This window comes from Tiliqua scincoides, chromosome 2 (assembly GCF_035046505.1).
Source record: "Tiliqua scincoides isolate rTilSci1 chromosome 2, rTilSci1.hap2, whole genome shotgun sequence".
Classification (NCBI taxonomy): domain Eukaryota; kingdom Metazoa; phylum Chordata; class Lepidosauria; order Squamata; family Scincidae; genus Tiliqua; species Tiliqua scincoides.
The window spans coordinates 96,102,099-96,115,778 of NC_089822.1; the positions used below are offsets into that span (position 1 = coordinate 96,102,099).

The following is a 13,680-nucleotide window of genomic DNA, read 5'->3' on the forward strand; positions in this document are numbered from 1 at the left end:
ATCAATAAGTAGGTGGAACTGGATCATAACACCCCGGGGGCAACAGCCTTGGTAGGGGCAGTGACAGTTGTACCACCGAAGGCCCCAGTGAGAGGAGCTCCATGCCACATTTGGCAGTGGATGGGCCCTCCTGCCCTCCCATGGCCCCAAACGGCCACAAATGGTGGCCCCCAGAAGCAATTAGGCAGTGCACATAATGATTCAATGACATCATCATGTCACTGTTGAACTACTTCTGGCAGGCCATGCAGTTCCACCTGCTCTTCAGGTGCTGGCAGGCCCAGGCCCACCACTGCATTGCAACATCTGGTAAAAGGGTGTTGTGTGGTGGGGGAGCTGTAGTGACCACAGGGGCAGTATGCTCCAGCAATACCACTGTCTCTAAGCCCACTATTCTCCTCTCTTCCAGGCTTCCTCTTAATTTTCCAATCTAGGGAGTAAGAAGAGAAGGAAAGGGAGTGAGTGGTAGGACAGAGATGGGTGCACCTGGCAATCTGCGTCCTGAGGTGACAGCCTCAAGGACAGGCCAACCCTGCATGTGCCAATAGCTAGTGCGGATGAGACTAAGGATGCAATTAGAGAAATACAGTCAGCAATTTTAGTCACACCTGCAAAATATTTGGATTCCTATGTGGTGTAAAGACCTTCTTCAAAGCCCTTCTGATCATTCACAAAGCAACTCACAAAACTGACATTTCTTAAGAAAACCATATCAAAAGCAAACTAGAAATGAATCACCCATCCATCAAAGGTATCTTAATTATCCAGAACAGCTTTGAATCCAAAACAGGATCAAGATTCAGACCCATCACTTTGGGTATTCTCACACAAGGCTTAAAGCTGTTCCCCCCCCCCCCGACATGCGTCTATAATGCAGGTACAAGAAGCTACATACGCTAGAATCCTCCAGAGTGCCACAAATACTTCCTTTCCACCTTCTGTTTCACTTTAACACATTCAAATGAGTGCTGAGAGTCAGGCTGAAAGGTGGCCAAAGGATTGGGAAAAATGACATCTTTCACAGTTTTTGTTGACTGAAAGGCCCAATGCACATGCACAATATTTATTTATTTATTTATAGAATTTATTTTTCACCTTTCTGTCCCGGTAAAAGGCACTCAAAGCAGCTTACAAAAGAAATCATAAAAACATAAAATATATAAATATGTATAAAAATAAAACATTTAAAAACAATAAAATGCAATAAAACTTGAACCCAAAATTCAAATAAATTAAAAAAAAAAAATACACACTACACATGCATTCTGTTCAATTAAGGGCAGAGACCGATAAGAACAACCTGAAGCCATGCCAAAGAGTATCACTTTGGGATGCTGCTTGGCTAAAAGCAAAACATAGTGCTCAGGGGAAAACCATCTTTTCCATTCGTAATGTATGGAATGATGGAGAGATTTCACCACCCCCTCCACTCATTGTGTCAGCTTCACTGCCCAATCCTATCCCCCACCACCAGTGCCAAAGCAGCTATCCTTGCAGAGCACATAATGCATCTAAAGGTGGTGGTGGTAGGTTAGGGTGACTGAACAGCCAGTAGGAGGTAAGCAAAAATATTATCTGCTGATAGGCTGCCTATTCGCTTATTGGTCTCCCTGGAGCTACACCAGCCATTTTGCTAATGTACATCCAAGGAGACAAAGAGGGTGAGGCAGACTGGGAAAGAGGGGACAGAATGCTTGCGTACACTGGTGCCACCAAAATCCACACCCTCTATCCCCTCCGTGGCTTGCTGTCTCCCTCCCCACCCTGAAATGCCACTGCCGTCTGCTCCCCACCCAAAAGCACATGACAGTGGCTTGGCTGTTGCACCATCCTAAAGGTCTTTTTACCGCTGGAACAAAAGTTCTGCCAGCGAACATCCCCAGTAGTAGGACTGGGCCTGGAAAAGAATCTGGATGCTTTTTCTCCTAAGAATGTCCTCATTACTCTTCAAGCATATTATGTTTCCACGAACCAGGGACCGGCACATTTTTATAATGTGTACTATGCATGGCACATGAATGGCACTGTATTCATCACCATCAAATCGGGATTCAGACAAGAGTTTTCTGTGCAATGTTGCTGTTAGCAGGTGTGTTTTCTAGACACACCCTGAAGTTCTTCCACATTTGGTGGACTCTCTGATTTGTCTGAAAGCAAATCCTACCTTGTCCCGAATCCCTTGCCTCACAACTTCCCTTTCGGACTCCATCTTCGCATATTTGGCTTTCCTCTCTTCTTCCTGCTGCCGAAGGGCCTCCTGCCGTTCTTCTTCCTTCTTGGCGGCATCAGGGTCCTTCTCTTCTTCTCCACCCAGCATTTTCCCCATATCTTTGGTAGCCCCTAAGGAAACAGTACAACCGAAAGATGAGATGAGCAAAAGACCCAGCAGAGAGACCTTCTTGGGAGGAGAAATGAGCACAGTGCTACTTTTGTACTTGATGCGGTGGTTCCTGCCAACACATAAGCATCAGTCATTGCTCACACTCACTGGAAGTCAGGTCCACATGAAGAGCATCCACAGACTTTTGTGTATTCCCTGGCCAATGACCACAGTCACCAAACTATTTGGGGATGTGCTTAACTTGACAGTGCAGACAAGGTATGTCATACTTTACCTGGTCACTATACATCCTCTGCTTCAACACTATGCTCATTCACCAGTCAGTACTTTCTTACTGAGGGCCCAATCCTATCCAATTTTCCAGTGCTGATGCAACCATGCCAACGGGGCATGCACTGCATCCTGTGGTGAAGGAACAGTCATGGAAGCCTCCCTAATGTTAAGGGAACATTTGTTCCCTTACCTTGAGCCTGCATTGCAGCTGCATCAGCACTGGAAAGTTACATAGGCTTGGGCCCTTACTTAATTTTATTTAAAAATATTTATACCTCAACATTCTAGATAGGTGGCTTACATTACTCAATAAAATGCCATCTATAAGTTAATATACACATTTCAAAAAAATTAAACGTACTTAAAATTCAAAATATATTTAAACTCTGGCGCAGCAAATAGTAGCAGCCCATCGCTACAAACCCATCGTTAATGGTAGGTTGAAAAGCAATACATAGCAAGCTAAAAGTACTAAGGCAGCAACAAATATTTAAATGCACAATAAAAGCAACAGACCAGATTAAAGCAGACAGAAATATCCCACTTTTACCCAACCACGAAAGCTAATGTAAATAAGGCTGCAATCCTATACACACTTACTTGAGAGTAGGCATCATTGAACTTAAGTCATTTCTGCCCAATGTTGCATATACGCAACAGGGTCCAAATGTGTACACCTGTGGGTCAGGCAAAACTGGGTTAATGGGACTTACTTCTAAGTAGACATGGATAGGACTGCAGTGTAAAAGCATTTATTTACTGCCTCCTGAAGAGGCAGAATTTAGATTTTCTGGCAGAGAATTCCATAAAAGTGGTGCCACAACTGAGAAGACTCTGTTCCTCATTACTACACCCTTCACCAATTCCTTCTGGATTGGGAAGCCAGATGTGATGCAACAAACACCGGTAAGAGGTTCAGGGTGGACGAGAGGACTTTTTCAAGGGCAAGAAAAGTGCACGTGGGAGCTCTGCCCACCGAACCAAGCCTCCTGTCATTGCTGGTCGTGTTGCTGGCCCAAGTGACAGAGGTCTGGGGGACCAGAGTGTACTGCCAGACGCCACCTCAAGTACTACCCATGGTACGAGTACCACTGGTTGAGAAACACTGCTTTAGTTTAATGGAGGTTTTTGTTGCTCTGTTCTGATCGATACTATTGATTGCTCTTTGGTCTTTGCTCTGCTGAAAAGCACAACCTTTTTGGTGACGTGAGATGATATACTGTATTCTCTTTGTTAGATCTGTGATGGCTCATTCACACGTGCAAGTCATACCTTGGTGTTGCACCTTGCCAAATGATGATTATGTATGTCTGAATCAGGCTATGCTTTTCCAGCTGTAGCACTCACGTCTGCTTGTGGCTCCCTTCATTTCTGTTCAGCCACAAATTTACTGTACCTAATTCCTGACAACTGGTTTCATACACAGCAGTAAATACTCAATAGGCTGGTTATTGTATTCTCTAGAATTTCTTATGGCAGAGGCAGGATATATTCAAAGACTGCAAAGTAGAAAATCATTAGCAGCCTTATTCATTTTCTAGTCAAAAGTGATTTCTCTGGGAATTGCTGTAATGAATGAGAATTTGTACTTTACTAATAACAGAAAGCTAGTGTAAGAACATTGGTTTTGAAAAGGGCAGTGTTTGCCCACCCTTTTCTGGACCGTGACCCTAAATTTAGTCCAGTGACCCATGGAGATGGTTCCTGTTAATAAAAATCCACAAATAATTTGGGCAATTAATTAAATAAAATGAAACTTACCATGGTTTTTTTCAGCAGCTACTATGATGCTACTTAATTTTGTGGGTGAGCTCAGTGAAACCACACTTCAAAAACCCAGGCTTATACAGTAATTTGCATTTGGACATTTTTTCCAATTAAATAAAAATTTCAGTGGACCTTCTCCCTTTCCCTGCTGCCTCTCATCTTAGTACCCTGGCAGTCCCTTCACCTCTTTCTCTTCCTGTCTTGGCCCCCAGCAGTCCACTCTCTCAGGTTCTCCTCCACACCCCTTCTCCTTCCACTGCCCAGGTTTCCTGCAGCTTCCACTGCCCAGACCACTCCTTGAAGCAACAACAGATCACCCCACTTTTTACAGACACTTCTGCACCTTAGTTATACTTTGGATCCTGGTATGCTGTCTCTCGGCTTCTCTATTCTAGTCTGTCCTGTCTAGGCCCAGGTTCCTTTTCTCATGTCTTTTTCTTCCCTCTCTTCCAGACTCCTTGGCTTCCTTGCCTTCCTCCTCCCACGAATGGCTACAAGACCAGCATGTTGAAAAAGGTATGTTCTGGGGTTTGCAAGGTAGGCAACTCACACGCATGCACTCAACCAAGCAGGAGAAGCCCAGACACAGTGCCAAAGGCATAGTGGGCAGTTTGCAAATGCTGGGGGGAAAGTCAGGATAATTGCATAGCTAGGTGGGTAGACAGACAGGGAGAGAGAGAGAAGTGGGCAGGTATGCAGGCCTGCACCCCAACTCCTCCTGACAAGGGTTGTGGGAAGGGGTGAGTCAACCGATTAACCACTCAGCCGCATATGTACAGAAACAAAGAGAGGCAAGGCATATGCTGCTCCTCTTCCAGAGATGTCTGAGTAGGCCTCCCTCTCTGGGATCCCCTACATTCACTCACACACCTGCAGTCCTGGGGCCCAGGTGGGATGCCTTGCATGGGTTCCTGGGTGAGGAAGAGCAGATGAGCGGGTGTTGGGATCAAAGGAGAGAGGCTTGTAACTTTGCACCAGGCAGTCACATACGTGAGTAACACAGAAAGAGAGTTCCTTCCTCCTTCTTCTCCTGGAACGTGCAAGCAGGCGAGATGTTTGCCAAAGCAGAGTGGCGAGGGGCTGGATATAGCTGTGGGGGACTGCACACCTGGTCCATGAGTGGACCTGCTTCCACATACATGCTGCCCTTCATGGCACAAACAAGAAGCTGAATCGTGCTTTTCATTTCGAAAGCAATTTGGGGAGATGACACCTTGGAACAAAAGGAAATTTCCCAGAGTTCTTGTAGATTTACTTTCGATGTCATCTAAGATTCAAAGATTCTCGTTAATCATTGGGACTGCTGCGCTGTGATACATGGCTAATTGGCAGAGATGCCATGTACTACAAGGAGCTGTAATGTAGTATTCTTCTCAGACTGCTATTTAGTGTGTTACTTTGGGGGAGGGGGGAGTGCAAGAGAAAAAAAAATGAAAACTTTTCTCCCCACCTCCTCCTCCCTTTTTTGAATGATGCTATTAACAGCAAGATTTTGGCAATTCAGCAACAAAAGCCCCAATGATTCATTTATGTTCAGCAGGAATCTTTGCAATTACTGCAGCTGTCTGTAGAACCAAAAGTGGATTCTGTCCTTTTACAAGGACATGCAGGGGGGAGGGGGAAGGTTTCACAAAATATGTTTGAAAAGTCTGCTTCCCCCTAAAATCTTTCAGAAAAAAGGGTTGTCCCATTAACTCTTATTACACTCCATCTAGGACCCAACTCTTCTGACCTTGAAGTAGCAGAAGAAATTGTAAGAAATTCTTTCATCCTTGCAGACAATTAGAAGTCCAATCCTATTATCCCCCCCCTGCTGATTCAGTAGCACCAAAATGGCTACTGCTGCATCCTGCAAGGAGGACACTACCAGAGCACCATTTACACTGGTGCTGATTGCTTTACTGCAGTCAGTTCCAGCAGAACAGGTACTAGAACATGGCTGGAGCCAGTGGCGTAGCTAGCAGGGGGCGGGGGGCAATTCACCCCGGGTACCACCCTTGGGGGGGTGTAACACCACAAATGCCCCAACATCGCCAACATCGCCAACATCACAAAAGTTAGGAGTAACCCCATCATGCTATATACCGTTGGATGCAGAGTTTCCCGTGGAATGCAGTGCAAAAAAACGGATTGAAATATCTCCTTTCCATCAAAAGTTATTGGCAAAACACCAGAAAACAAAAAATGTATTGAACCCTATGGAAAATGAAACCGAGCCATATTGTGCATTTACTCATGAGTAGGCGAACGTGCCCTAGTTTGTCAGAAAGGGCAGGCTGAGAGTAATCCAATGACACCAGAGCTATCCAATGAAAGCAGCCCCCAAAAAACACCCAAGAAGGAAGTCCCTCCCTCCAAGCAGACAAATGTATTTAGCCCTATGGAAAGCAAAAGTAAGCCACAGGGTCGCGAGTAAGTAGATGTGCCTTGGCTCCTGGTCAAGTCAGGCAAAGAGGAATGCAAGGCTAGCTGCATGGTTCCCATCAAATGAAAGTGGAGCTCCAGATGTTCCAGAAGGCAGCCCCCCCAAAGAATAAACCAGAGGCTTGAGCGGGTAAGGTGGGCACTGGGGAGGGCTGAAAATCTCACTGATTTATATGGGGGGGGAGTTATTGCAGGCAGCGACCCCCCAAAAGAATAAAACAGAGGCTTGAGCTGGTAAGATGGGCACCGGGAAAGGCTGAAAATCTCACTGCTTTATGTGTGTGTGTGTGTGGGGGGGGGGTGTTGTTGCAGGCAGGCTACAGAGAAAATTCACTTGGTGAAACAGGGCTGGCTTCCTTTTATTTATCTGTTTTTCTTTAATTTAATTATTTATAATTATTTTATTTTGCTTGATGATGTCACTTCCAGCCGTGACATCACTTCCAGTGGGTCCTGGACAGACTGTCATTCTAAAAAGTGGGTCCCAGCGTTAAAAGTTTGAGAACCAAACTTTTGGTGACCCCCCCCCTAGTGACATCCTAGTGACCAAAATTCTGGAAATCATGGCTTTTAGGAATAATAACCATCACGTTATATACCATTTGATGCAGAATTGCATCCATTGCTTGTGGGAAGATATTCACTGCATTTATTTTCTGGCCATTATTATTATTCATTCCATGTCATGACTATTACTATTTCTGTCTCACCTACCTCACAGGGTTGTTGTGAGGACAAAATAAGGGGAGGAACCACGTACACCACCCTGAGCTGCTTAGAGGAAGGGTGGCATAAAAAGCGAATTAATTAATTAAACAATATAATTAATACTTAAGTATAATATAATTATAATTATATAATTATAATTAATTATAACAATTAATTAAGTCATATGGGGTGACAAAAATTTATGGGCCCCGGGTGTCAAATGACCTAGCTACGCCTCTGGCTGGAGCAGATAGGATTGGGCTATCAATGCATGGTACAGTTACCTCTCTCGTGTCACACGTGTTCAGATCAATATCTTCAGGATCTTTAGGAACAATGACCTTCCATGATGAATGCTTCAGATTTTACCAAATAAGACTCAGAACAGATTTCTGAGAAATTAGGAGAGAAGGTAGAGGTGGTGGAGAAAATGCCTCAGTAATGTACTGATCAGGCCTAAAAATCAAGAAGTGTTCCTGAAAGCAACAGTGGTGAAATATGATCCAATCTCATGAATGCATGTCCATTCAAGGGCAGCTGGCTGGAGATCATTACCATCTGCCTAAGCTTCCCTCCTGGATGTAACAAAGTTCCACTCCATTCAGTCAAGCTTCTTCCTTTAAGCCCCACCTACTCACCCAGCCACTGCCTCAAGTTTCAACCCTGGATTAGCCATGATAGCCAAATGAAGCCTCCATGCCCAGAGTCAGTGTACTATTACCTACTAGATCCTGGGAAGAGGGAAGTTGCTTTCATTCCTTGCTTGTGGACTTCCTGGAGGCGTTTGTTTGGCCACTGTGGGAATCAAGACAAGATGTACTTCTTCTCAGATCCATCATGGCTGTCCTTATGTTGGGGGTGGATCACGGTTCTGAGATATTTTTGAAATAAGTTGAATCAGAGATACAACCGAGCAGAGGAATCAGAACGGTGGGACAGCACATTTAGGATTGCTCCCCCCCCACTGCAATTACATAAGGCTGTCCTTATGTCTCTCTCTCTCTCCCCCCCACTTCATTATCTCTCCAAAGCAGCTGGGATGGTTTTTATTAAAGCAAATACCCTTGACATTTTAATAATCAAGTGATTACATGACAGCTCATTTTGGGGGAAGATTATTAAAGTTTGACAACTTTTATATGCCTGAACCTTAACTGAAGGTCAATAGAGCTTATTACAAGAGTGAGTCATGAGGTGGATGGGGGAATCACCATTTTGTTTTCAAGAGAGCTGCAATTAATTTTTGCAAAAAATGTAAACAAAAACAATACTAGTTTTGGGACCAAAACAGACATGATCTAATCATTTCATTGGCCCTTAAGTGTGTCTAAAATGGAAGTAGCAACTGTGGAGGGACAGGATCAGAACCACGGCAAGGGGGAGACAGTTCCTTTTTACTATCATGCTGTGGTCTCAATGAAAATCTCTCCACCCCAAAGGTTGAGATTTCTCTGGGGAGGAAAGCTGCTGTGCGGCAAATAGCAGGGTCATTTTCACTGGGATCAGCTTTGGGGCAAAAGGTTTTTAGAAAACCCTCTCCCTTAACTGCAGTCTCAATTCTGATCATGCCCTCCCCACGCCCCCACGGCTGCTATTTCCATTCAGATTATGGAATTTTGATATCTGCTTGCTTACAAATACAAAACTTACGCAGAAGGAAGAAAGCATTTTCTCAGACAAAGTTAGCCTCTGAAATAGTGGTGCGCTTGGCGCTTCCTAAAGCAGCAGTACCCTTGCTGATCCCGAAGGCTGCTTCTTGCTAGCCAGACTTCAAAACTCCATCTGTCTCTCTCTTTTTCTGGCCACTTTCCAAATAGTTTCTTCTGACAGATTGGGTGAAACCTGCAGTCTTAGCTCTTGGAACTTCAGCTGACTGACAGCGTCTATTAGGCAAGCACTTTGAGCGAGAGGATGATGCAGAAGTGTGGGAGTTAGGGCCACAGTTTCATCTGACACTACACAATAGCATTTCCATAACAACACCTTACTTGGAAAGGAATTCCATTGTTCTTAAAGAGCTTCCTTAAGATGGGCAAAGAGCTCAGAAAATTTGAAGTGCTTAGGGATGCAATCCCAAATGCACTTAAAGTGCAATCCTAAAGATACGCTCAGCCGGTGCAAGTCCCTTGCACGGGCCTGGGAGGATCACAAATATGCTGTAAAGCATGTTTGTGTCTCCTTCAGAGTAAGCTGTGCCAGCGCATTGAGGTGTGCCAGCCCGTGGAGGCCAGATCCAGCTTCCACATCAGCAGGCAAGTCCACGCTGACTGAGTTCAGCTTGTGCGGGGGTCCAGGTGGCATGGGGAGGGTGGAGAGGAGGCTTTTCAAGCAGGGAGATGGCGGGCAGCAGGAGGGATTGTGGGTGAGTGGGCGGGGAGCAGGAAGCAGGGCCAGGACCAGACAGTTATGCCAGATCCTAGCCCCATTCCCAGGCGGCACAGAGCAACTCCAGGCTGCTCCGTTCTGCGTGGATCTGCAACCACCTCGTCAGGTGGGGCAGATCTGCGTGTACCCATTGGGGCCGATGTGGCTCTCCCCGGGGTAAGAGGAATTTCTTCCCCTTTCTTTAGGCTGAGCGTCAGCCAGCCCCAAACTTATGCTGGGTATAGTGCGGGCCTGTCACCCTGCCTGTTCCAGCACAAGGTAGGATTGCGCTGCCCAATGAAAGTGAATTCCACTGGTTTAAGTGGGACTTACTTCTGGTTAAATATGGTTAGGTTTATGTCACAAAATTTCTTATACTAAAACTAGTTCCACTGATTTCAATGGATTCAAGGAATTTATAGCTTCCTCTGGAACATGGCAAGTCATAAGGGTACCAATCACCATCCATCAAGAGTCTTCTTCATTCCATGGCTGGGAAGGATTGAGCCAAAAGGAATGCTTGCAAAGTGTCCCCATTTTCTAGTCATGCCATCCGATGTTTCACACTCCAAAATTGAATCTTATTGTTTAACGTGAAATTTTACCCACCCTCTCATAATCTGTCAGTTACCAGATGTTCTCAGATGCTGAAAGCATCGTTAAGTCACGTCAATAGCTGTCAAATGGTAAATTCTGTTGCATGGTGTTTCAAACACTGTCAGATCGCAGAGACTGGATAAGAATATCATGAGCTGTCAGATGCAGACAACAATAAACATCTGGCAAAGAGGCAAGTGTTTGGAGAACATCAACATTTGCAGAGCAGAGTACTGTAGTCCTTTTCAGAAGGTTAAGTTGGTCCTAAGTGTGTTCAGGGATAGCGCATAGGGAAATGGTAGCATCATAGCCCCAGTCATTCCAGTCTTGGTCAGTGCTTATTTGCCTTCAGCCCCACAAAACAAAATTTAAAAATCCCATGTGTGCACATTAGCACACATGCACCTCCATGCTCTTACCCTTTCAAATACTGGTGGTGGCAGAGTTCAGTGTGCTCTGCTCTTTTGGGCGCAACCCTGACCAACTTTCTAGCATTGGCATAGCTGTGCCCGTGGGGTGTGTGCTCCATCCTGCAGTGGGGGGGGGGAGTCACGGAGGCCTCCTCAAGGTAAGGCAATGTTTGTTCCATTACCTTGGAGTTGCATTGCCCTCACCTTGGTGCTGGAAAGTTGGTTAGGATTGTGCCCTTTGAGTCATTTTGAACAGGACCTGGGTAGAGCAAGGTGGCTGCACACAAGACTGCTGAAACCGGAGGTCAGGAAATGGGGTGAGAGGGGCTCTGCCTCCTAACTCCTGGTCCACTTGGTTGTTATTAAGCAGATGGGGTAGGGAGATGGAGAAGCAGATGGGGGGTCAAGACATAGCCCCTCCCCGTTCTTGCTGGGGGAAAGGGGGCTACTGCTGCGTGAATTCTTTTCCCACTCTTTTTGTGGGAAGGTGATCAGAGTGCACACTGGAGTGCTTCTGTTGGTGATGGGGTGGAAGGGGCAGAGGAAAGATGCAGATCCCCTTCTAATTTCACTGCCCCCTCCAAAACACTGCTCGATACGAATCCTTCAGGCTGCATCATCATTGGGCCGGCTCCATGTCACATACATGTTTGCAAGTACTGCATCTGCAACATCTGCAAAGGGCAAATGCTGAAGATTCAGTTGGAAGCACATTTGGTCCACCTCTGGCTGGATAAGTGCAAGAAACAAATATGAAAATTCAAAGAGAATTTACAGCACATGAAATGTGCTGCAAGGCCTCTTGCCTTCTTCCTCCCTTTCCTTGCCCCTCTGCCCCCTACTCTTTTTCATTCTTTACCATCTCAGTAGCTACAAGCATATTCCCTTGATGTTTGACGCATTCAACATACCAGTGTGACCTAGTTCAGGCAGTCAATAAATGATGAACAGTAAAAAAATAATAAGGTAGACAAGAAATGAAACAGACTCTGCAAGAGATGTCACTCATTCGTGAACTGCTAGCCAGGCTGCCCTGGTTCATAACTTTGTGCTGCGCATCACTAGGGTTTGTGCAACCCGGTACAGGAGGCCAATACCCCATGATGGACCTTCTCCCATGCAGTGGCAGGATAACACCTCAGGTGGTGAGCATGGTTATGCACCATTGCCCCACACCACTGGCTATAACGTTTGATAGAATATAGATATTTCAATGTAGTTTGTTTCATTGCATTTTGTATGAAATTACATATTGAATTATATATAATAACTCAGTATTTATATACCACCTTTCCAGTCATCGGATTACTCCTCTGACTTTATTCAAGGCGGTTTACATAGGTATTGTATTGTATTGGCAACCTTCAGTCTCGAAAGACTATGGTATCGCGCTCTGAAAGGTGGTTCTGGCACAGCGTCTAGTGTGGCTGAAAAGGCCAATCCGGGAGTGACAATCCCTTCCACACCGGGAGCAAGTGCAGTCTGTCCCTGGTCTGTCTCCCTGGCTATGGGCCTTCCTTCTTTGCCTCTTAGCCTCAGACTGTTGGCAAAGTGTCTCTTCAAACTGGGAAAGGCCATGCTGCACAGCCTGCCTCCAAGCGGGCCGCTCAGAGGCCAGGGTTTCCCACTTGTTGAGGTCCATCCCTAAGGCCTTCAGATCCCTCTTGCAGATGTCCTTGTATCGCAGCTGTGGTCTACCTGTAGGGCGCTAGGCATTTCTAAATCCCTCAAGGGGATTTTTACAATCATAGAGGTTCAGAGCCAACAACATTTCAGAATGGATCTTCCTGGTTTGGTCTCACTTCTGGCCTCCAGTTCTCCCATGCAAGCTGACAAGCAGCTCCAGCTCTCACATGGAGGGCAGCCAAGACGCTTCTTGCTCACAGCAAGAGCAGGTGGAATCACTCAGCTCAGCTTGTCAGCTGCTTCAAGGTCTCGCCATTCTCAGCCTTCAGGGAGCTGCCGGTGTCCTCGAACTGGCGACCGTCTGATGTTATCTTCGGGCTAATGGAGGCTCTACCCTCTAGACCAGACCTCCTGGAGACCAGGAGACCTCCAGGAGACCAGACCCTCCTGAATAAGAGGGTTAACTCTTTCCTCTTTCTCTCCCAAATACACTCCCCTGGGCCGGTTTCCTCGAACTGGCGACCTTCTGATGTCATCTTTGGGCTAACGGAGGCTCTACCCTCTAGACCAGACCCCCTGCCCATGACATCATATAACATGATGGTATTACTCAAAAATACCAATATTTTAAAAATTTTGACCACTAGTGGTGTCATGCCCCCATGCAGCCCACATCCAGGGCAGCCCACCCCCCCCTAGCAATGCCACTGGTGCTGCGCATGTAAGATCAGTGCTGTAGAATCCGTTCAGGGATGACCAAAGTTTCAGCATGAGCAGAGCACCGCTACGCTGATCTTCTGTCATGCGTTTGGCCCACTTCTCAGAGGAGTGAGAAGTTCCAAGGCAATGCTGCCTGGGTTCTGGTTTCCTTTGTGTAGAGAGAGCCAAAGAGGCTTGTAGTCTCTTTGTGATATTCTTCAGGTATACACAGGTTGAGTATTGGATGAAGGTAGATAGCAGAGCACTTCTGCAAGTAGCGGCAGGCTACGTCAGTTCCCAGAGAGCAACCCTTCTGCTCTTGGCTCCCCTCACCCTTATTGACTGGAATGGAGGCTGACTCCTTCTCAAGTCAACGCCATCTGTCTCACATGGTTGTTACTAGAAAAACATCCTCCACTGTTCTGTGGGTTGATCATTGGAGGGGTGGGGTGAGTGGCTTCACAATCTCAC

At 46.0% G+C, this 13,680-nt stretch overlaps 1 protein-coding gene across 1 annotated transcript in view; it reads right to left on the reverse strand.

Annotated features, from left to right (window-relative positions):
• Positions 1-13,680, reverse strand: part of CPLX1 (complexin 1) — a 138,991-nt gene that overhangs the window by 36,089 nt on the left and 89,222 nt on the right. The window contains exon 3 of the mRNA XM_066617813.1: positions 2,165-2,340. Within this exon, the coding sequence (XP_066473910.1) occupies positions 2,165-2,340 (176 nt within the window). The remainder of the gene's footprint in view (positions 1-2,164; positions 2,341-13,680) is intronic.